The 25,272-nt window shown below is 38.7% G+C and overlaps 3 protein-coding genes across 5 annotated transcripts; all 3 read left to right on the forward strand.

Moving 5' to 3' along the window:
• The first annotated feature begins 480 nt into the window (after positions 1–480).
• Positions 481–8,427, forward strand: LOC145496872 (retinal homeobox protein Rx2-like). 3 transcript variants are annotated; one of them, XM_081476640.1, is made up of 4 exons: positions 481–881; positions 4,444–4,667; positions 5,542–5,720; positions 6,547–8,427. In XM_081476640.1, the coding sequence occupies exons 2-4, from the start codon at positions 4,544–4,546 to the stop codon at positions 6,883–6,885; spliced, it is 642 nt and encodes a 213-aa protein (XP_081332766.1). In that variant the 5' UTR covers positions 481–881; positions 4,444–4,543; the 3' UTR covers positions 6,886–8,427. The 3 variants fall into 3 exon arrangements, with proteins under 3 accessions (XP_081332766.1, XP_081332767.1, XP_081332765.1); XM_081476641.1 differs by lacking the exon at positions 481–881 and adding an exon at positions 895–2,152; XM_081476639.1 differs by lacking the exon at positions 481–881 and having other exon boundaries at positions 895–4,667; positions 6,547–8,426.
• A 3,929-nt stretch (positions 8,428–12,356) lies between these two features.
• On the forward strand, positions 12,357–18,461 carry LOC145498086 (diencephalon/mesencephalon homeobox protein 1-B-like). The gene is made up of 3 exons (XM_081477963.1): positions 12,357–12,869; positions 16,064–16,242; positions 16,625–18,461. The coding sequence occupies exons 1-3, from the start codon at positions 12,689–12,691 to the stop codon at positions 16,889–16,891; spliced, it is 627 nt and encodes a 208-aa protein (XP_081334089.1). The 5' UTR covers positions 12,357–12,688; the 3' UTR covers positions 16,892–18,461.
• Positions 18,462–19,423: 962 nt separating this feature from the next.
• On the forward strand, positions 19,424–24,835 carry LOC145497216 (diencephalon/mesencephalon homeobox protein 1-like). The gene is made up of 3 exons (XM_081477025.1): positions 19,424–20,218; positions 23,558–23,742; positions 24,429–24,835. Exons 1-3 carry the CDS (start codon positions 19,957–19,959, stop codon positions 24,681–24,683), a joined length of 702 nt encoding a protein of 233 aa, XP_081333151.1. The 5' UTR covers positions 19,424–19,956; the 3' UTR covers positions 24,684–24,835.
• The last annotated feature ends 437 nt before the right edge of the window (positions 24,836–25,272 follow it).

The raw sequence follows: 25,272 nt of genomic DNA on the forward strand, positions 1-25,272 counted from the left end.
TTCAGTACAAAAGAGCAAGCAAATTAACACGTAGATTTCAACTCAGTATTCTTGCCTATATCCGCAAAAATGCAATACGTTAATCGCTTTATTAAAATTTAATCTGCAGACTAAGTACCTATTACACCATTATTTGTTTAACACTGAAAACGTCAACCTATCGGCCTTCAAAAAATGTTTGTCCCGCAGTTTTTGAATCAACAAAAACATACTTTGCCGATTATCTTCCACCTTGATCAGTTTTCTACCAGGAATACGCCGCGTTCCTTTGAGAAAGCCTCGCATGCAGCACAAACCCTGTCAATCTCCAGTTATAGTCAGCTAAGCGAAAATCGCTTTAAGTCATTTCCATCCGACAGTCCGTATAAATATATGACGATAATACTAATACTCCATAAGCATTATCCTTTCAAAAACACGTTTCCTCTCTTCGTGAAATCACTAGTCTTGTGAAAACAATTTTCTATTTATTTACTACGTTCCTTTCGCTGTTCGGATTGGTGATTTCTAACTCCGCCTTGCCGTTTTCCATGTGAACTTCAAGCAGTGAGAATTTTCTTTTTTTAGAGAAAAAATGAATGTCTCAAAGCTATAAAGTAGGCTAGACAGGATTAGTAAAATGCCTTGCAGAGTGACAGAATTAGGCTTTCAAAATGAGCTCACGGAGCAGTTACTTCTGCAATACTAAACAAACAACCCATCACGCATATATAACACGGCACAATGACGAGTGACGGACGTGCTTAACTGTGCGGTGCAAAGCCTAAACGGGGACAGTCTAACAGTTCCCTGGCAGGAGACGGCTAAAGAATAGCTGCCAACGTCAGAAGTTATACATAAAGGAAAGCAAGATAGAAAAAGTCCGTGTCCAACTGAAACAGGTACAACGTGGCATTTTACTGCTCGTACTTTACTTTACGTAAGACTATTTTAAAGAAAAGAGCGCGCAGACTTGTTGTTTTTCTTGGATTTAACCTATTTGGATATGAAATCTCAAAGACCAAGCGTAACTAAAATTAAGATCAAAACAACTAGGTCAAATAAACTTCTTCAAGTGAATTAAGAATTTTGATTTCAGAATGTCACAGATAAGTAACTGGCAAAACAATAGTTGGATAATTGGGTGGTGAAGAATACGATAAAAAAAAGATTCACTTTTTTACTATCCAAAACGTACAGTAAAATAACATCTCTTGTCGATAAGCGTTATTTTTCGCTCGTCCAAAGTTTGAGTCGTCACCAAATGCCGGTGTGTTAGAGTTAACACGCAGACCACTTGAATTCGTTCAGTGACGTCACTGCTATTAAGTTCTTCAACAAAACACTCTGAAAGAGTCTTCAACGGCTCTGCAGCCATCAAAGCCAAGAAACTATAGAGTCGCTGTGTTCAGTACTTGTGTTCAACACTTGTCACCTAAACGAAAGTGTTTCTCCAAAGTTTGTATAGTGGAAGAAAACGCCTTAATCTTTTTTAAGCAGCAATATAAAGAATTACAATAGCGATCTAATGTACTCCAGGCAGCAAGACCGGCAACTAAATCCACTGAAATAACCGACTTCCAATAGCAAGAATATATCATCGGCAGTTTTTGCTAGAACGCGATCACTTCCTGTTCCTGTTGTTTTTTGAACGTCCTACAAAGAATTGTAGGACGTTAAAAAAAAAAAATAACAGTTTGGACTTTGAAACAGTGTGCTGGACATCAGAAAAACAAACCGGATCATTCTTGGTCCCGGCAAAAGTGTTGTTTAATTTTTCACCCCTCGATTGAAGATGATAGGAAAGACCAAAGAAAAGATCAAAAGCCAACTTTAAATCACTCACTTGTGCAGAAAGATTGGCGTGTAAAGAACATAGCGTGACATGAATATAGGATCACCAAAACGAGCACGTCCAAAAATACAGTTAAGCGGTTTTTAAAAACTCACTGAAGCTAAGCGGGGATCAACAGTGTTGTGTTTGGCTGAGAACGGAAAAAGATTTGTATTTCGTGGTTAATGACGTAACTGGACATACTTAGCGTACTACAGAGACTGTGCGTGAGAGTGCTTCTGTAATCCTTCTCTAGGCAAGAACCTCGTTAAAGCGCTACATATGAAAAAATTGGGCACAGATTTGCTTTGGATTTTTCTTCCCGCTTAAATGTTTCCGGTCAGTTTTGAATCAGAACCACAGTGGCTTTGTCGAGCAACGCGCAATGCGCGCATGACACACTTTAGACACGGAAGTATCCTTTTTTAGTTTTTCAAGAAATTGCGAGACCAAATTAAATGTTAGTTAGTGTCTAGAAATGCCTAGGAATGAACATACCAGTGTGTTGCGTGGATTTTTAAGCAACAAAAGATATCCAACGCACGTATTCAGTGCACAGACACTGGGCTAGCCGGCACGAAGCGAGGCTGACTAACAATCGTCAACGTATCGCTAAAATGTTTCGCACCATTAAGTGAATTTTAATCAACTGAAGTCATGCATCTAATACCTCACTTGACTAAAATCAAATGAAATTAGCACCAAATAATTAATGCTCGCACTCGCTATTCAATATTTATGTTAGAATCGACTCAGGGTATTATTCTTTTGATGCCTGTTATCACCATAGTTACCTTTCCTGAAAGAATATCAAAATACAGTAAAATAGTTCTGGTAACATTTTTTAGACCTTTTTTCACAATCTCGTCATTCTCATGCTTTGTTTATATAAAGAAAACACGCTATTACAGTCAATTTCCGAAGTGAGAAAGCAGGCATTAACTCGCTGAGATTTTATATCAAATCACGGTAAAACAGCTCACTAATGGGATATTCAACATATGGGCAGCTTCCTTCGCAAAAAGCGACTAATAAAATGAAGAAAAACAAGTCTAAAATTTCCAGTAAACTATCGTTAAGACGTCATTCCAGGTTATAAAGTTAATCATCTAAATTGATCTTGTAAATCATGCAGTACGGCACTGAATTCAAAGAAATGGGAATTAATTTCCGTCTTCCACCACGGACCGACAGTGCTTCCAAGATCTCTTTATTAACGGCACCAATTTCTTGAAAAGTGACGTATTAACCAACTTAGTGATCATGAATTCGCATGAGTCAACTTCCTTATTTTTGTTCCTTTTTCTCATTCACAACATGCGGGCAGGGATTGTTAAGACTGCGACAATTTCGCCTATCTTCTATTCTAAACAAAAATGTTACGTGCGTTGCGTCACACATCCTCAAAGGTTCAAGTCACGTAGCATTTATTAAAGTGGTTCCGAAAACGCGTTATGATCCCGGATGATCATAGTTTCCTATAAAATTGATTACCCTTTTCTCCGTTGTACACTAACAGAAAGCCTCTTCAAGGAGGTCCACAAGGCTGTAATTATGCAGCTATCAATCAGTGTCAGCCACCGAATTTCTTGAGCAAACGATCGGCATACGAAACCGATGGAGGTGTGTACACAGTGATAAACCTGGTTTAGGCAATATAGTCCGTTGGCTGTTTCTCTTAAGCACGATTTGCTTAACCCCACTGCTGGAGTTTATGTTCGGAAATGAGCAACGCTTGGAAAGTAAATGAAATAAAGGTTTTCGGCATAGCTGTTTTGATACCAAAGCTCACACGGATTACCTTTTTAATATCCACATGGTTTTCATGGTGTATATAGTGGTACAGAATAGGTCAGTCGAAGGAAATCGCTTGTTTCTGTGTTACAATATCTGCGGTTTCACACAAGTACTGTATAGTATTAGACGTATGACAAAGTAAATTTGTAACACGAATTCTGCCAAGGAAGATTCCGGAACCTTTGAAGAAAGATTTTGAGAAGCGAGGGTATGATAAAAAAAAAGTACAATCGGATTCCGTGATATTTTCGCCATATACATTCTTCCCTTTCTCTGTTTATCAATTGTAACGCAGTTATGAACTCGTTATAGGATTTCAAGTCTGTCTCAACTCCTCTTTATCACTTTAGTCCTGGAGAAAGAAGGAAAGAAGTAAATCTGCTTACAATGCTTTTCAGCCAAAGCTACGCAATCTGGTTTCATTGTATTAACTGTTCTTAGGACGTAACAAAGCCTCCGTCATTCGGTATTACTTCTACTGTTTCGGGAAATGTTTCGTTTTCTCTTCCATTGTTATTCAGTTAAGAACTCGTTATAGGATTTTGAGCCTGTCGTTTTGTCTTAAGTTTGACCATTTTACCCGAAGAGAAAGGAAAGAAAGAAGTAAATCTGCTTAGAATGTTTTAGAAATCAGTTAGTAATCTGCGCGATTGCATTTAGCTGCAGGAAAGGCGGAATTAAAGTAACTTGCGTCTCGAAATACTATTAAGGAAACAAAACTTCACGATGCAAAACAGCACGGCTGAACATATCCCTCTATCTACTTACTGTCCACTAGCGCTTCGCTAATTTACAAAGACGGTAAGTCACTAACATACTACTGTCTGCCGCAGATAGCAAAACAAGAAACCACGGAGGGCTTTCACTTGTGATCATTGACGGTTTGTGCGGCCCACGGTATCCTGTGTCAACACCTTGTAGCCAACAACAAAGATGGAGTCAGATCTAAGTACTTCGTCATTCTCCATAGACAACATACTGAAGCCTGACAAATGTGATTCAAGTCAAGAACCTCGTTCCGCAGATCGGGCTTTAACACTGGCTGAGCGCCTAGCTGGTGAGTATCGTATGATGAATTCACACTTCGCCAACGACAGCGTCATAGTAGAATTGATAACATCACTAGCGAGCGAAATCTCGTAAAGATAAAATTATGGCCTCAAAATAGCAGAAAAGAGCGTAACATTCTTTCTTGTTTTTGCCAAGTAATTTACATGATAGGAGTTAGCCGGTGTAAATCGACTAGAAGATACCTCGAGCAATCGCTTTTTTCTCCCAGAAGAATCAATCTATCACCTTGCAAAACAAAGCACACTCCTTGTAGCTGTCCATAATGCCTGCAAAAGGGATCAAGAGTTTTATGCTTGGAATACCAATTTGTTTGTATTCTTGATATACTGCACTTACAGCTTCCACTCGCGTCATTATAACAGTATGGTAATCAGTATGAAGAACTTTTGTTTTGAGTTTGAGCCTGAAAAACTTAAAGATGGCTCGTATCTTAATTTTCTTTCCTAACTGGAGTAATCAGCAGAGTGGTTACAAACTGAATTTTTTAACAAACTTATTATAAACACAGTAATGGAGGATTCGATTCAAGTACATACATACATATACATGTACTTTTCTGACAAGGCAGGTCTGAATATGGCAGGGTGTGGACCTGCCAATAAAATTGATAACATTAAAAGTCTCGAATGTTTGAAACGCATTCCGATTTTGTTCGCGGTAAACAAAGGTTTCTCAAACCGTTGCCTTCGTGATATTCAACTTAGATAGATAGGTAGATAGATAGATAGATAGATAGATAGATAGATAGATAGATAGATAGATAGAAACTTTATTATTAACTTAAATATTTCCACAACAATTTCTGCAACCTGCCAGCTTCACCAGAAAACAATTTAACACAACAACGCTTGTCTTCACAGATATAATACTGGAAGTGCATTATGGATCATCGAGAGGCAAGCATCGGCGAACACGCACTGCCTTCACTCACCAGCAGCTGCAGATATTAGAAAATACATTTTCAAAGACACATTACCCAGATGTTGTGATGAGGGAGCAGCTGGCAGCCTATATTAACATTCCAGAGTCAAGAATCCAGGCAAGTCGGAAGTCTCTTATTGGAATATTCTTTAGATAGTGGTAATGGACTTATATATACAGTATTATCAGGAAAGATTTCTCCGTCGAGGTTTATCACGATACCTGAATACTCCTTCTCTCTCGGCTTACCGCGGTACTTAGCAGTGGGAGGTACAAGGGAGGTCGAGGGAACGAGCCTAGTCTCATACAGCTGTTTCGCCAGTATCGTGGCGAAATACAATTTGCCTTTAGTGGTTCTCTCCACCCGGGTAGCTGCATGTTGCTACCAATTGAGTCAAAGATGTAAGTATTCTTGAAAATGAATTCAAGGATAAATTGTGTGCTGAGTGAGACAGCTAGCTTGCAAGTACTACGGGACAAACTTCAGATTAAGAGCCAAGCCTCGTGCCGAGGGCGCGTAAATCCGCTTTACCCGCCCTGTTTACCCCCTAGATAGAATACTAGTCATCGAAGGTCTGCCAATATTATGTCAGATTTCAACAACAATTCGATTAATGACACCAATATACACACCTGTATGGGTGAAGGAAGAGAACCTCCCAATTAATGAGTTGTCAAGGAACATGGGATTGCAAGGGGGCAGACTCGTACCTCCACAACTCGACTGGGAGTCCTTCGCAATGACCCCTCGAGAACCACGCACTCTTCAAACAACTGATTCAATCGCCCTTAGCGTCTCTAGACAGTTTACCGACATCTTACCGAATAAAGTAAATGGACATGTGACACCCTTGTTTCGCTCAGACAGCAGATTGTGCAGACAAAGCACAGAGTGATTCACATAGAAATCAGTGAAAAATAACTCGGATCATGTTACCTTTTAGGTGTGGTTTAAAAACCGAAGAGCCAAATACAGGAAGCAAATGAAAGACGGAGAAGAGCTAACCACGAGTGAAATTGAAAATAAAGCTTTGGAGCATCACTTCAGTGGCCATGAAGTACCTTGGAGCCCTCAACACTTTTATGCTGCCAACAGTATACCTTTCAGCCCAGGAAGTGCTATTACACCTCAAAGCAATTTCGCACAGTACTCCTGGTCAGCAGTTCCATTGTATACCTCAAGCCCGTGCGCATGTCTGCCGTCGTACTCTGATAATCCAAGAAGGTCTTGGCCGTGCACTGCATGTTGCGACAATACGGATGTAAAAAGCCATTTACAATAACTGGTCTTCAATTAAATGTGTGTCAATCTGGACTGATGCAATGAAGTAAAGAATCATACTTAATCACGAACTGCAACACCACCAGATTAAATTCTTCTTGTTATTGGTAGCTACTAGATTTTACTTTTATAATTGATTTGGCACTTCATCCACTTCAGATTACTCCGAATGGCCACTAAAACATCCCTCCAGACATTCACTTTGTATTGATACTTATAATCAACCAAATGTAAATGGCTGGATAATAAAAATGTCGGACTGAAGTTTTAAAATTAGAACGAAAACAATTCTCTCATAAATACAAGGTTCGATAGACTCTATATACTAAAGTTACCGTAACTATTAGACTGTAAAGTGTAAATTCAAAATAAGAAAAAATAATAACTATGCAAATAGTTATGTATATATGTTAAATATGTATACAATAAGGTTCTAAAGTTTGTGACTGTAAAACAATACTGTGTATTAGCTTGGTCAACAGGTCAAAAATTTGTCTTAGAAATAAAAAATAGAAAAAAAAAATTAAATCTTCCAGTTTTATTTTAAATCAACTTAATGCAACTGGAAGTCTAGTTTGAAGATTACACTGAAATAGATAGTTTGGGGTTATGAAAGCAGCTATAGAAGATAGACAGTGGACCATCAAACTTGTCAAACTCGGACATGATACCTTCCGTGTATTTCCGGATTAGAAATAAGGTCAACCTCGTAAACATTTAATTTCTATCACCTAGCATTTAAGGGTCAGGATGGAGAGGCATTAATTTAAACTGGCAGTGAATGTTTGGACCATTGGTCGCAATTATCACCCTGAAGAGTCTGCGTGGGAAGGGTAGCATGACAACTGGCCAGCTGACGCGAATTTCCGGGCCAGGTGCTCCTGCTTATAAATGAAGAATGTTTGAATTCAAAACACCGACTTGGGCGACTAAATATAAATACCATCTTTGCTTAAGTCAGTCCTAATGCCTTTACCCACGGTTCGCGTGTCAAGTCAAGCGCAACATTCCAAAAGCAAAAACTGAATGGCGTAAATATTATTTGTTTCTCGTCCAGTATCTCGAGAGTACTATACCACAAGTACCCAGATCATAACAAAATGGATGACAGTACAAGCAACCAATTATCACAATAATAAAAGAACAACAACGATGACGACGAAAACAACAAAAACGGCCATGCTACAAGGGATGGGTTGTGAAGCCTGATTTCGCAAATTGTATTGGCCCAACATTATATCTGGTTGTCTGAGTTAGGTTAAAAGAAACACATTCAGGACCGCAAAATTACAAGGTTCTTCACAATTCTAGTTAAAAAAGATTACGTAATTGACCGGTATATTTACTTAAAGACGAGAATCTTTATGCAATTGTAGATCTAATTAAATAATCTAATCTAAACAGGATCACTTTAGACGTTGTTTCTCAGATCCAGAATTTTCTTTTAAAAAAGATAAAATTCAAAGCAGCGTGCATGTTCCTTCAGTCGAGGTGCTTATTGTCATAATCTTAGTCTACAAAAGTTAACACCCAACTTGTGGACGCATAAAAAGTTGCCTTACTAGCGAAATATTCGCCCCGGTTCGTTAATAACTTTTTCATGAGCAATTCTCTTCTTAAAAATTTGGTCCTAGGTTACCTCGAGAAACAGTTAGCGCTTAGTGTTTTTGTCTAGCACTTTTGCACTGATAGAATACACAGGATTAGCCGGAAGAACGTTTATTTTTAGAGCGCTGAGAAATAAACAAACACAAAGAATTTCCTTCTTAACGCAAATAATCGTGGGAACTAAACTTACGGAAATTTTGCCTCATAAAGCAAAATAACTCTTTAATTTTCTCATGTCTCGCTAATTAATCTTATTCCACTTTCACCGTGGGAAACGTTAAATTAGGACGACTGCCATAATGGGATTGAAAATAGAAGCAGTTCTCGTCAGCATGCCATAAGGAGTATTTTCTTTTGCGTGGTTGAACTGAGCTTGGGTTGGCCACTGCGAATAAACCAGATACGATGCACAACTATAATTATTATTGATTCAAAAAGAGCGAGATAGGCACGTGAGCAAAAGGGTTTGGACCGCGAGACCGCTTCACAGACCTAATAGATCAGAAATAAAGTTTCACCAGCATGGAGGGAGGAGGTATTACCTCTTTGTAACCTCTTTTTTGAATGATATTCCCCCGCATGACGCCTCCATTGCAAGTTAGGTCCGTCCAGTCCTGAATACCGAGAATACGAATATGGCCTATTCCACCCAATTCTTTGTCATTAAAGCGCTTTCAAATAGAGGGTGTTGTCTTATTTATAGTAGGCATTTTTCTTACCAAAACAGTGTCGGGGTCAGCGGCAGCCCACTACTCAACCATAAGTCAAGTTCCATCCCCTCCCTCTCCCTGTCGCAATCTCGGAAGAGCAAAACTACTGAGGAAGCGGGGGCAGCGAGTCTCCATCACGTCGTCCTGTGTACCCCGAGTAGTTCGATCAACGGCGGTTGTCTGGCGATCTAATAACATACAGTTGCGGGTCCTTCGAACACGACAGTACTGAACAGAGTTGCATGGCTCTGTCTCGCGTTTTGTGCTTTTTAATTTGTAACTGAAAAGTCAGCAAAGGATCGCCTTTCCTCAGTGAAATCTTTATTTTGTGCGTCTAACTATATTTCCAATGGTCCATCAACAAACGCTATTGTGAAATCAGTACGGAGACCACTTATAAGTCACTTATTACTTTCGTTTCACAGAGTAAAAATCATGCGTTTACACTAGAGGAGTATCTGGAAGAAACTCTCCAAATAAGAGGTATCCAGAGCAGTTATTCTATTCGATACAGATCTCCTTTGGAATATTTTGAAATCTTTTGTTCAACCTTGGAAATGAAATAGAATATGATAGAACACATTTACTACTGAGCTTAGTACACGAACGGGACCTCTGTACTGCTGAAACTAGGTTGTCCTGCTGCTTAATTACTATTTAACACAATATAACTGACTTTGTGACTTTCGAATTTGTGACTTACGAATTTCAGAAGTGTGTCCATTCAGTCAAAGCTATGAAAGAGAAGTATATGTGGTAATCGGTTTATTTTTCAATTTCTTTTACTGGCTACAAAAAGAAAATATTGCCCTTCGGTATTATTTGTCTTACTGTCTTTGTCTCATGGAACTTGTTGCTACATATAGTGTCATAATTTCCCCCACGTAGTTGACTGTAGCCTCAAAATAAACTGTTTCCTGCTCAAATTAAATTATAATCCATCACAATCCGTGCGATAAGTGGACAGTGGCTTTCCCCATATCCTGAAGAATTCTAAACATTTTTGATGTGTTGATGACCTTGAGATTTCCTTCCTTATCTTAATTTGTGTTTCGTGTTAAAATTCGCATCTGTCGCATCATTTTATAGACGAATAATTTCCAAACGAATACGTAATTTGTTTCAACGGATGACTATCATGATAACTACGAAAGCTCGTTCAGATGATTAGAGTTAATCAACACTCTTCTGCAGGTTATATTTAGACATGCAAACTTTCTCTGCAATGCCCTTCCTTGCCCGTTCCACTTTATAGCCGTCATCTCCGCTTGTGTGGCTTTATCATATTTCTCGTTGTGTAGGGTGTGGTCCTAATATAATCTGTTACTCATCAATGTAACGTTACAGTTTTCCAAGTATATCCCATAAATAACGTTCACCGCCATGGATTGTGTTAATTCTTTCATCTCCTACGAACAACTGTGAAAACCTTAACCAACATCGCGCGCGGTGGATTAAAAATTGCCCAGTTGAGTAATGACAGTGCATGTTCGTGAAACTCCATAATTCAAATGACCTTGAGAGGATAAAGCAAAAGACATAACAAACACAAGAACTATGATCAGAACTTGTCCTTTCCTTCGTTAATGGAAAGTGAAATTCAGATATCAAAGCGATCGGTTCATTGGAAAGGTGTAAAATATAGTTTTCGTTGACATTGCTTCGAGAACAACAACAACAACAAAAAAAGGCCAGGTTACGGTTTCGGTCACTGAACGTTTCCACTAGCATTCCATATCCTGGGCACAACGTCTTATCACTAAAAGCAGATGTCACACCTTGATAGATCATAAGATGAAACAGTCCGTCTTATCCCTCTCAGTGCAACACCAGCGAACAGATCACTTTGTCCGAACGGAAAGAGTAATAGTAGCTATAAAATGATAGTAAAAGTTTTATGGCTTGAAAATCAAGTCTACGATCGATTTTTACGAGAATTGTCTTCAACTCCTTTACTAAGACGTAGATTGGAGACAGGAGCTCGTACCCCGTCATTGATCAGATGGGACGAGAAACGATCAACTACTGGACAGGTCTAGAATGAGATTGAACAAGAAAACTTCAAGACACAATGAAATCGACAGCTTTAAACATGGCCGTCAAACCTAGCAGTATGATCCCAATCAATCCCATTACGTGCCTGCCACGCCCAATCTGGTTCCTATTTATAATAATCCGATGAATTAAGGTTGGGCATTCCCAATATATTCTACTCGAAGAACAATAAGAAAATTGTATTCCATTTAGAAAAGGCCCTGATTCTAAAGTAAATAACTTGCTACAATGTACACCACAAGAGCGCACAAATGTAAATAGTCCCTTAGACCTAATTCTGTTATTACTTACTAGGTGTTTTCAAAAAATACCTGTTATCTATATCGCAGTAAAATAGGTATAACGTTTCTAATATCTAAACAAACAGTGGGGTTCAGCTTATCAACTTCAGCTGGCGGTAGTCTTTAACCGACGTTTAATTAAAAGCCATCCATTTTGGTGACAGTAATTAAATTATCTTGTCATCGCCAGTAAAAAGCCCATTCATCTTAACAGCAAAGAGAATTTCTATTAACATCAAACACAACAGCAATCGTTTGTTTCCCTCCACTAGGGAACTATGGGGCAGTAAAGTTAGTTGCAAGGAAACGTTTCCTGCACGGAAACGTATGAACATGTTAAGCAATTTATGTTATTAGTTATTTTTCATCGATACAAAGCCCTTGCGAAAATAAAGACGCAAATCCCGTGGCTTACAATCAGAAGTTCAATTTATCACTCTTGACAAACTGAAGAGGCAATACAAAGCAAAATTTACGTTAACCTCCTTTAAGACTATACATGCAGATGTTAAGGTCCTCGTTAAACAGCTGATTCGTGGTTTGCATAAACAACCTGCGCTGATTCGCATGCCTAAGTGATCCCCCTTTTGAGAACCATGCAATACGAGCATCAAGGTAGGGATGAAGGGTCACCGAATTCTTAAGCACGCAACCAAATTTTAAAGTTTAAAATGAATTATCTAGCTACTTGTTACAAAATAACACGTTGCATGCTTTAAGGATTACAGAGTATAAGTAAGTCTTGCGAATTACCACACTAAGCAATGACAACAATCCGTGAGGTTCTCTAAACACAGTATTCAAATTCCGCTGGATTGGGTGATGTTGATTTGCATCTGATAAGAAAGCGGGGATTAACGCATGGGATGCGTCCGCATGGAAAGATTGGAATATAAGGGAAATAAATTGACGTGTTGTACTTGAGCATGTAACCAATGTACCATTCTTTCAAATGACGGAAATCGAGCGGATGGAAGTCCTTTCTGCATTTAGGTGTTCCTAACGCGAGTTATACATGGTTAGTATAAAATGCAGATACCAGATGTTCCTGTCCCAATTTGGCATGTTCAGTACCTAGTCTTACTGACGCTTCAGTCTCTTTGGAACGCCTTGGAATAAACAGCTTGCGTGTCATCAAAGTATAACAAACATGAATCATGCAACACCTTCCAGCCCAGCTGCAGCGTCCGGCAGAGAAAAGAGAATGAGCGAAAAATCGTCCTCTTTTATGATGGAAAATCTGTTGAAGCCGGATGGGGACAGAGGAGAACAAGAACCGAAAGAGACTCCATCAAAAATAAAAGCCCTTTCTGTGGCGGCCCACCTTGCAGGTTTGAAGTTTCCTATTTTGGTAAAATAAGTAATCTTCCACAAATATTGAAAGCCCTTTCTGTACACAAAAGTCCTTCTGAATGCTGCCGATCGATCAAGAAAAAGCCACGAGTACTACCTTCCCTCTCTTTAAGTGTTATGCCATATTTGCTCCTCGTTTTCATTTCATGTATAGCAACTACTCGTTTATCCAAGGCTATTAGCACATTGATGCTTGACTCTTTTCTTTTAAAGTAAAGAGTCACTTAACATTCTGTTTCTCTACGCATCCAACACAATATCGTTAGAAGAATGTTTCATCGCCATATTTCCTTCTTTGTAAACACTTCTGCTAATTCACTGAATTGGATTACATTGTTTTGAAGTCAAAAAGCCTTTGTTTTCTGTAACATCGGAAAATTTAAATCCTAGCTGCTGAACTCACCATGCACTAGCTCGAATGAAACCTTAGTTTGAGACAGCGGACTGTTTGAATTTGTACTCTCGAGGTAAACGTAATTGATTACAGGACATTCCGATTTTTCTGCTCCCTGCAATCGTATATTTCCCACTATGGTTAGGGGATCAAAGAAAGCCTTCTTTGATTTCTCGATATTGGGAAATCACATATCAACATAGATTATGTCAAACAATTTCAACACCTGAAAAATCTAAGGAAGACGCCACAATGTTCTGGAACCAAGGAGTACACAGTCACGAAGAGTCCTTGCAAAGCACCACGAAATATTTCATTCCCACAAACAATTCTCTGAACATTTTCACCCCAAACTCCCTAAGCTGGTCTTCAAAACCTCATTTTATCTTGAGGAGAATTGAAGTTGCTTGAGAGAAAACAGTATAGTTAGATCACATACGAACCATGAAAAGGCCATGCTGGTTTTGTTTTTTCGCTAAATGGCTGAAACATTCTCTATATGTGAAACTCCCTGGTATAATCAACCGTCAGTTGCCTGCTTCGCCACAATGACCTGTCGTAGAAAGTGCTACCTCCCAGCAAGACGCAATTAACTTTTAATCCATCAGTTGACAAAACGAGCGGAACTGTCGAAAACGAACGGAACTATTTGCTAATAGAGTTTGAAATGTTTAATGCAGAGGCTTTACAAAAGACGTGCAGGTCTGAGTGTAAAAGACTAATCTGATGTTCTTGCTTTCGCCTTGATATTAAACTAACATGAGAGGATTGTTTGCGGCTTTTTAACCACTGAAAGCAGAAGTGGGAAATATTATTTTCCCTTTGGATGACAGCCCTGAGTTAATTTTTTTTCAGGGTTCGGGAAATATGTTACGACATCTTGGTTGATGAACAAATTGTGCGGCATATCTGTGAAAACAGAACTAGGGAAAATTTATCTACGTTAGAATTTGCGGAGAAAACAGTAAACACCATCACTCAGAAAGCAATATTTTTGGTTGTCAAACATGCATTTATTTGTAGCGATCAAGGCTCTGCTAAGGAGCTAAAATCCGTTTACTGCCGAAGAATGAACATAAAGCGTTCGCGGACGACTGAAACAAACAAATAAACAAACGAATGATAGTTGCATATAGATCTCTAAGAACACCTACCCCTACTTTACATGAGACAAAATGTGATTGCAACTAATAACCTTGAATTGAACTTATGTGACCACAACTATCAATTTTGCAGTTATATCGTGCATGTTTTCAAACGGCTCTTTTCCAACTGGTTCAAGTTTTTCCATCCAACATAGTTAAACAGCTACATGTTGCTTCCCTTGTTTGCAGATTATCAAATACTTTCATTGTCATTGTCATTTTAAGAAACGATAATTTTGATAAATTGCATGTTCCACGAGGAAGCAAGTATAGTTACCCTGCGTAATGCGTGCTATATTTTAGATCCGGCCGTGTATTGCAGGTAATAAATATTTTGTTATAAAAGTGACTGAACAAACTATACCACAAACCCTGTCAACATGATCATGGATTTTCTTATCTTCAAGAAAGCATTGTCCCACACCCTGTGACAGAATTTGATTGAAAATGGCAAGATAAGAGAATATCTAAAATTCCTCCGCAAGACCAAAACTAAAGATGTCAAGGATGAGGCCACCATTTTTGATTGTAGAGCAGTGGGCCAGTGGTAGGACCCTCAATGTAAAGACTAACGGACCTGAATGTAGAAACTGATGGTATTATTTAATTTTAAACTGAACTCGCCCTTACGAGTACCTACAGCCTAGCCATGTAGTAGCGTTAAAATTCTTGATTGCACAAACCTTGATTGTATAGTCTCTGGGCAACTGATTGAACCTTTTTTTTATAACAATGATATGAAATAACGAATCTGTTTTCGGCAATCAATTTAACGTGACATGTAATTTGGGACAATCAGAAACCCTTGCTGCAGTTATAAAAATAAAGAGATGGGTTATTTCTGAAAGGTGATGCGAAAACTGATCCACAACTTAAACAAAATATGGACAGATCGAGCTGTGCTCTTGTGTTCAGGTTTCCTATTTTCACAGTTTAATACAGTGTACCAATTTCTATCCTGAAATGAGAATGGTCTTTAATTTCATCATAAATTATTTCCTAGTATTCCAGATTCCTGAATAAAATTAAATAGATGCTAGGCAGAAAAAGAAACCTAACTCCAACGGGGTTCTTCGTAGTTAACACACTGTTCTCATAAATAATATTTAACGTGAAAACTGGTGATGTGACATATGATTGGCATCACCGCACAACCAAACATATGCATACTTAGGGTGCTGGGAAAAAAAACAGCGGATCTGAAAATCCGCATGATTCAAGTATGGCTGCCATTTAAGGATCAGCTTATTCCGACTAAGCACCAGTGATAAATATTATTACAGCGAAATTCAAGCCTCGACAACAGCATGACGAAAGACACCTGACTTGCCTTCTTGAACGATCTTATTCAATTCTTGTATTATGCATGATTTTATAATTTTCGAGTATATCTGAGAAAGATAACACAATTGATTCAAATTGTTATTTGTCGCCGTTATACAAAAAAAAAACTGCTCTCTTTTTCCTAAATGATAGCGTTAGGTAATGATAATGAAGAGAAAATCATCAACGAGGGAATATTAACTTGATGTATCACAAAATTGTCAGAGCTAATATTAGGGCAGTTCACAAGGAAACTTGGTGTTACTAGCTTCAGATTAAAACGACTAATCTGATGTTGTTTCTGTTTCAGATATCATATTAGAGGCACATTGTGGCTCTTCTATACCACAGCATCGTCGTACACGCACTGCCTTTAATCGTCACCAGCTAAAAGTTCTTGAAAATACCTTTTCCAGAACCCATTATCCGGATACAGCGTTGCGAGAGGAGCTGGCTTCATGTACAAATCTACCAGAATCAAGAATCCAGGTACATTTCCAATAACATTTTCACCAATCCAACCCACACCTCTCAAAAATATTTGGCAAAATGTTCGCTTTTCCACTTTTGCTCTACAAATTTGCAAAGATACACCTCTCCTGGAACGTTTTAGAAGAGGAGGAATCACAGCGATCATAATTTTAAAGGGTTTTTTTTGTTGGGTGCAAGTTAAAAATAGAATGTATAGTCACGCAGCAAACACCCAGTGTTCTTTCCTAATATGATTTCAAGATACCACCAACAGAGAACTACAGATTCGTCGTGTAAAAACAATGTTTATATAATTTTATGGTAGCGTTAAATAAATCTTAAGCTTCAGATTGAAGTTTCTTCTGCTAGGTTATATCATATTTTTTATTTATATTCACAGATATGGTTCAAGAACAGAAGGGCAAAACTCAGACGAAACGTGACAAATTGTAATACCTGCTCCTTGATTCCAGTTCATTACCCATCATACCAAGTATCTCAAGGAGACTCTGTCTCATTACCAGACCGCTCCACAGGATTTTCAAATTGCCAAAGATCGGCATTTTCGATGTACCCGGCTCACGTTCATGACCATATAAGAGAAAATAATTACCGTGGTTTCCACCATGTAGTAAGGGACTCATGTGGCTTTGTGGCGTATATATAACTAAACAAAACACGGAGTCAGCGGACCATACTCGCCAATTGGTTAAGTTTGTTATTGCCAGATTATGCTGTTTTTGTTCTTGCACTGTTGCCCACATACACTGCTGCACAGAGAATGGCAGGACAACTAGACTACATATCGTCCTCGCCTTGAGAGAGCTATAAGCCGATAAGACCTTACATACTTAGTTCGCACTGTGAAAAAAAGATTCCGTTTGTCGAGTTTTTTTCGTGGCTATAGCAGCAAGGGAAATCTAGCAGTTTGTTAAAGATAGCTCCCCTCATACCTTAGGTATTTATTTTAAAAATATCTTGTAAGTCTATTCACTTCATTTACTGTCGTCTCTCCCAACGTCCAGACACCTCATAATCAGGCTAACCTCATTATAGCTATTTTAAAGTAGAGCAGAACATGACAAGAACGCAGGTCTACTTTCCCTACATGGCTTAATTGTTCGCTAAATCTAATAAAAAGCTCCATGACGGGGCGACGGTCGCGACTCACCTCTATCACAAAAAGACGCAGGTTTGTTTTTTTCAAACGGATTAAAACTGTCATTTGAAATACTATAGTACAGACTCTTCTCAACCGCGTCCACTTCTCTGTTGCAAAATTTAAATTGTTCAATAAAGGAATTTTTGTTTACAATAATTGCCTCATTAACCTAAGTGATTCCGTTTCTGATTGCGCTAAAAAATATTAATTCTTTATTGAAAGGTCATAGCTCGATTAATTATCCCCAAGAACTTGAGAACGGTGCATGAAATACGTTTTGTGCCACGAAGGATTTAAAAACTCAAAATGAAACGAATGTGTGGTTTTGTTAGCGCTTTTGAAAGCCAATATCTCTTCAATATTACACCCAAAGAGGTAAACATTTCACCATGCACGGAGTAAAATTAAAAGCCTTTAGTTTAGACTCTTCTCAACCGCGTCCACTTCTCCGTTACAAAATTTAAATTGTCCAATAAAGGTGTCTGGGTTTACGATAATTGCCTAATTAACATAAGCGATTTAGTTTTTGATTGAGCTACAAAAACAGCAGTTTTTTTATAGAAAGTCATAGCACTATAAATTATTCCAAGGAATTTGAGAACAGTGAACGAAATACTTTTTGTGCCACGCTGGTTTAAAAACACGAAGTGAAACAACGAATGTGTGGTCTTGTTACCCGGGGAGGGGGTACTTTGGGAATTTCTGGGTGGATATGTGCCGCTGGGACCCTGGAACCCCTAGCCTATACCAGAGCTAGTTCATCTGAATTTTGCTACCCTATACTAGAGTAACCTCCCCAAATCCCCCCATCTATCGACACTGTTGAGGCTGATTTGCGTAAATTTAAACTTGCCGATTTGATTTTTTTATATTTTTTGAGTGGCAATTCCTGGTTTCCTTAGTCTAGATAAAATCTTCAACCAACTAATCAGTTTTGTGAAAAATTATACCCTATTCTAGACCCAAACGCTCTGATATATATACCCTATCCTAGAGTAAACTGCTTGAAAACCATACCCTTCACAGCGGCACATACCTATATAGCCCATATATGGCAGTGCCCCCCCCCCGGGTCTTGTTGGCGCTTTTGAAAGTTTTGAAAGCCAATATCTCTTTCTATATTACACCCAAAGAGCTAAAATTTTCACCATGCACGAGTTTCACAAGCTCTTCAACTGTTTAGAGTAACATGATCCCTCTTTACGCAAAGTCGTATAGCAAAGAGGTAAAATGTAAACAATGACGTCAGCAGCGATAGTCCCGAAAGTAACGAGCAGCTGCAACATGGTGGAAAGGGAAGGGTATTATCGGAAAGATTTTTGCATCAGAGATTTGGAGGATTATTTTCTGGGAGACGGGAATTTTATCGCAATTGTAAGCTATTGGTTAAAAATCCTGGTATCTACGCTGTCTTACAATTTTTCTGTGTTGGCTTCTGTCTCTACTTTAAAAACCATTTTCCTTACCTTGTTAGTTGTAGCAATCCGTCTTTGAAAATATTGTAACACACTGTAGTAAGAGAGTGAGAGGAGGTGCTTACTCTCAGAAAGAGTTTTGCATCCGACATTTGCAGGGAACAAGGAATGGGCTTACCAGTATTTGCTGAACCTACTAGGTCATTTAGTTCACTTTTGCATTCCAGACAATTACAAATTGTCGTACAATTGAGATCATGTTCTTTTCGTTGTCACTTGTAGCTGCTTGTAGCAAACCGTTTATGTAGACAGAATATCAGCTTTGCTACAGAAAGTCAGCGTCGCTACGGAAAATGAGATGTACACAACGGTACAGTCTTATAGCCATATATTCAGTAAGGACTAAGGAGAGCATGGGTCAGTGAACAGAGTGATCCATAAGCTACCTATCAACAATCTATTACTACTGTTACAAATGTCACTACTGTCTTGACAGAAAATGATAAATTGCTTTTTAAATGAGTCTAATTTTAAAATGGATCCATTTACAGTGCCGCTAAGGCACACAGCTCGCACAGCGCGATAAACTTTATAAAACAACAGATAGAAAAGGTTGGCGAGATAACAGCTGAAAATTAGTTGGAGCAATCAGTTTCGGCTCGCGGTCCAGGATCTCTTTAAAAATTATAACTATTTGACCCAACTGTACAAATAAATTATCTTCCAGAGCCTTGGATAACATCTAACCTCTTAGCGTATATAAGATTTTAATAAACGTCCACTGTGCCAGGGACGTCTCGTATGTAAACAAACGTACGTGCATACTTAGCCTACAACATGTCGGAAAGAGGTTCCACGAGGCACTTAGAATTCTTCTAGGGACGAGAAATATTTCTCCAAAGTGGAGGATTTTGAGTTGGAACGGAACGTTCCTATTCAGTCTAAGGGAATAATTCTTGTCAAACTGGATTGAAGCTAGGCTCTGTATATGTTGCAATCGATACTACTGTCGCCATCGCATTGAGGTCATACCAGAAGGACAGACAAATTACGGGATGGCTTTCTCGGTGTACTCTCAACAAGGATAACTGATTTAGCATGTGTTGAAACGCGAATTAAGGAGGAAACAATTGGGCAAACTACATTGTGATCTTCATGCCACCCTTAAGGAGGGTGAAAAGAAGAGCCTTCGGTAGAAAAGCTGCAACAGCCAGCACAACAAAAAGCCAAGAGGCTGTTTTCGTGTGCAAGTCCTACTCCCTGCAGCGTCCAACAGTCTTAATGGGGGAATCGGTGGACAAACTTCCATTTTCGGTGGCAAACATCTTGCAGGGCGATTTATCAAGGGGAGTTAGAAAAGCCGACCAATCTTCTTGCAACGCCAGTAAGGCTTTGACTCTCGCTGAACGACTAGCAGGTAAGTCATGATTAATCAATGTTGTGGATTAGAGCCGAATTTAGCCAGATTAATACGCCAAGAATACCCATACTACTTAACAAGTTGAGACAGAAAAGCTGTTGTTGAAAAGTTAACACCGGGGGAGGAAATCTCTGCGCTGCTACGCCCGCGGAGCAACCTCGCCCTGCTACAAATAAAAACAACACTGGTTTTGCGAACGTATTCCATTGCAAAGTAAAAGCATTAATTACCCAGTCTTAACTGCTTGTAATTGTTTTAAATGTTGAGTAAAAATGATACCCCTTTCCAGATCAAAAACGGGAAATTTCTGTACCGTGCATCAGCTAAACTGAGCGAAAACACACTCGCGACGGCGACACTCGATTAGACTTGAAGCTAATGGGCCTAGGTCTTCCTCCCCCGGAAAGTTAACACTGTTAAATGTGTTGGCAAAATGCGTTTACCACAAGTGCACTCCTCACAATATGAATATGGGTAGTCATGGGTAGAGAGGCGTTCGTCCTTTAAGTCAACTATTTCTGCCTCAGTGACAAGACCAACAATTGAAAGTTGTAAGGCAGAAGTGTTCTTGTGAAATCATTCCCAAGGGCAAATTAGAATCACTTCCTATGTCAGTTTAAACCTCAACATTCACTGGTAAATTCATCTCGGTTAGTCGTTATACGTTCCATTAGATAGCATTTAGCATTGCGTCGAAGCGAAAAAGGAATGTATCAGTACCGGGGGAGTTCAAATACGCGGATTACACTAGTTTCTTACTTAGCTATATCGGTTGAAATAAACGGTAATCCTGGCAAATGTTCTCGATTTCTCCAACGTGATATTTCTCCGTCAATATAACCTTTTTATCAAATCATTACAAACTATGCACATACGGGAAGGCGCCATCTCGGCATTTCCATCGAGAACCGTTTTAGTACATCTTTGCATCATGGCAAGGAAGATGTGTACCTCGGGGTAGGGGGGTACTTCCAGAAAAGTTGGGTGAGGGTGTGCGGCCCACTTCCCAAAACCCTTACCCTATTTATGACCAAACTCTGCGTTTTTTCCTACCCTATTTATGACCTATCCAAATACTCGATAGCCTATTTATGACCGTTGCGGCTGACACAGTTGCCCCAAACATAAGTTATGAAGGGCTTTTGTTGACGGTTTTATCGATAAAGATGAAAAGGTAGCTTCTTCTAAGAAACCTACCCAATTCAAGACTAGAGTGCTAAAACCATACCTTATTTATAACCAAAATGGCCAAAATCGATACCCTATTTATGACCAAAACGCCCATATAAGGGAGTGCCCCCCGGAAATGTATGTCTTAATTACATAAGCCATACGACACGATGCACCAAAGCATTGACTGAAAACGGGAATCTCTTACGATCACGCATGATAAACAGGTTCTCACACTAGCTCGAATAAGGGAATCACAGCCAATCTTGTAAATAGCGTCCTAAATACATATTAGGCATCCGATCAGTGTTATATATTTATGGGCTTAATCGCTTGTATATGACTATGACAAAGAACGCTATATAGAATTCTGAAACTGTCGCTTAACTTTACTCACAGGAAGGGCTTAACATTAATATAGAAGACTGAAGTACATCCTATTACGTGACCTATTACACAGCTTTGTTTTAACATTTTTACTACTCATTCCTCAGCCAAAAGATACAGTACTCGAGCATTAGCGACTCCTGTACTACTGCTGTTCTAAACTACCACAATTTGAATTCTGCAGTGCCCTCTATACGGACCATTCGGATAATTCGGTCACTCTTTATTTCATTGTGAGTCTTACCGCTTTTCAACAACAGAAATATACATAACTTTATCAGATTAAGCGTTTGTTTCTGAGGAAAAATAATTGCGTCAAACTCGCGGGTTCCATTCCAAGCCATCTCCTGTCATGAAATAATAAATTGCCTCTGAATTTTTCTTGACTGATAACCTTCCATCTTGAAGTGCCATTTTGAAAGTTAAATTGCTTGACTAATTAACCAAAACGCAGGGTTTGCCGATCACTCATTGAGATAAATAGATGATTTAAACGGTATCCTCATTGAACTTCACCTTCAAAATTATGAATGCGCCTAATTTCTTCAATAAACAGGAGAAGATCACGCAAAGATAACTAACTTATGAAAACAAGACTTGCATTTGTTAGCCACAATACCAAATTTATTGGGCTAACAAGGAAAAAAAACCTGACCAGAACTTTGTAGAAAACCTGTCACCTGAACAATACAAATGCAAAATTGAAAAATTATATGAGTATATGTAAAACGGAGTTCACTGTAGCAAATACCTAGAGCTAAAATATGTTCTCAGACTCACTCATACAAGTTTAAGCCATACGAGAAAACGAAAACGTCGCCGATGTCTTCAAGAATTTTTCACCATAATCCACAATTACATTACAAGATTATTCCCAGTAGGTAACATGTATCGATAGGTTTACCAATGTTAGCTATGCATCTGGGCTACATGAACCCAAAACAGCATTTTCTCCATATAATGTTTTGAATCGTGTGAGGGTCTGGCAACACAAATTGAGATTACGCAAATCTAAGGGGTAGAAGACTTAGTCTCAAAAATTTTACCCATTTAATTTCAATTCAAACACATCCAAGGTCTATAAATTACTCCAAAAAAACCGCCATACATGGCCTTTCACTCCCAAGAATGTCATAAGGTAAAACACCATTTGCCCAGACAGTTTGTATAAAGGTTTAAAGACACTAAAGAGGGCTTCGAAAGATTTGCTTTTTTTTAGTAATAGCCGGATTATGATTTGATTAACTGCACTATACGGTGTAACCGTTATCTATCTGACCTAGTGCGCTGCTTCGGGCGCATATATTCAACGACAACATACAGTCTATGAGCATGGTTGATATTTAAGTGAAGATTGCGATAATTTTGAGCGTTCCTTTGTTTTCTGTTTAACTGAAATTGTATGTTATTGTAATTTCTTTTAAAAAACTATAGCAATTTTATTTTCTTTTTCTTTTGTTAACTTATTGTAAATTTTTTATTGGTATTGACGTATACCACGTGTCTATAAGAAAAACACATATAGTGGCATATAGTGAGCGAAGAGAACTTTTTTCAAAATACCATGACAGAAAAAAAAGCTGAAAAGTACCTTAAGCTTACGCTTGGAAAGATAAGACCGTCACAACAACAGGTGCTATCAAAAGAGAAAATTAACGATGACAAAAAAGCTTAAGGTAAACCAAATTTAGAGCCCGGAAAATCAGTTTCTGTTTCCAATACTTAAACAAACTTACTCTACACAATTATAACTCTGATCTTCCACTACCATTTTCTCAGACGTGATAATGGATGCCAAGAACAATACAGAAGGCGGGGGACCGAAACGTCGGCGAACTCGCACGGCGTTCACTCAGTATCAACTGAAAACCTTGGAGAACGTGTTTTCACACACTCATTACCCTGATGTGGTGATGCGGGAACAGCTAAACGAATGGACCAGCTTGCCAGACTCTACAATACAGGTTTGAGGAATAACTGTCTTTACATTATCACTATAAATTGTCAAGCAGACATGCTCGCGATTTTCAACTTCACAAGCTATCGGGAAAGATGTCTGTAAATGTTGAGTTAAATATTTATTTGGTGTTAAATGCCTACTTATTTATTCTGGCAGTCTTGAATAGACATACTGTCATAGGGAACCATAAGAGGAACGGGAACCAGGGGGAAACGAATCAATATCACTTTAAAAGGTGTAACATTCGAAAAAAACTGTTGGTAGACGGGCCAGTGAAACACTTAACTGTTCATCTTGAAGTTGACAGAGGTTATCCCTTATAGTATCCTCTGACGAAGGGCTAACGCTGGAAACCTCCTTTTCACTAACCCGCTACGGCTGTTTATTTAGCTTTCTCAACCCCAAGGTTATACACAGTTAAGTGTTTCCCTGAAAAGGGGTTTAGGGTTAGCGTCATACATTTAGGTCTGACATTTATATAGTAAGCAATAGCTCAAGAACTGCACTGCCTACCCCAGCCACGCCTCGACGATGGTCCGTAGTTTGGACTGAGCTGTGAATATGTGGATGCTGTTATTGTCTACTTGCTGCTGGTTTCTTTTTAGCCAGAGTAGTTGAACGCTTTTTGTTAAAGTTGCAAGACAATCAACTTCAATTTATATTGCTGCTATTTTCATTTTCTTTTTACAGATCTGGTTTAAGAACAGGAGGGCAAAGTTCAGAAAGGAAAAAAGGACTCCTATTCTCCCTGTAAAGAAAGATTATAGCATCGACAACTCAGCATCACCGCTGAGCCCGGCTTGCTGCTGTCCAGCTACTTCACCCATATTCTTAACCCAAGGTAACAAACCTACTACCATGGAGCAAATGCAAGGGAAGAGGATGCTTGCTCTGCCGTCAATTTCTAGGTTACCCTCAGTGACATCTGCTTGGAAGCTCGTGTAGAAATTGCAAAACAATTAAAAGACGCTCTTAAATGATTTATAGCGAAAACACAAAATAAAATAGCTATCTAAAATAATGTAATGTAGATAAATCTTATTTGTAGTGGTCATGCACTTAGCTATATCTACTTTTCGATTATCAACTGAATCCAGGGACAGTTTAGTTAGTTATACTTCCCATTGTTCTACTCTTTTAGCAAAATTTTGAAGGCTCGTGTTGATCATGCATTTATCCAACGGTAATGAATACACTGAGCGATTCTTATTGGTTCAGTTTTTCATTTTTCGCTTGTCAATAGAATTAGGTAAGTACGGTCTTCTTTGTAAACTTATGATTATTCTGGCAACTTGAAACATTTTTACATGGAGTGGATGAAACTGAACATGGAAAAAGACAAAAAGTTAACTTCTTCGTTGAGGACGTTAAGTGACGTACTGTAACGCCACTCAGGAGCGCGAGCTAGTTAGCTCGGTTGAATGCCTTAAACATCTGTATTTTTAGCGTGTTAAGAGAACGGAGTAAATCGCGAAATAGATGAGATTATCATAGAGAACGTGACAACAAGACCTTCACAAAAAAATTGCAATCG

Source organism: Orbicella franksi, chromosome 9 (genome assembly GCF_964199315.1).
Source record: "Orbicella franksi chromosome 9, jaOrbFran1.1, whole genome shotgun sequence".
Taxonomy (NCBI): Eukaryota; Metazoa; Cnidaria; class Anthozoa; order Scleractinia; family Merulinidae; genus Orbicella; species Orbicella franksi.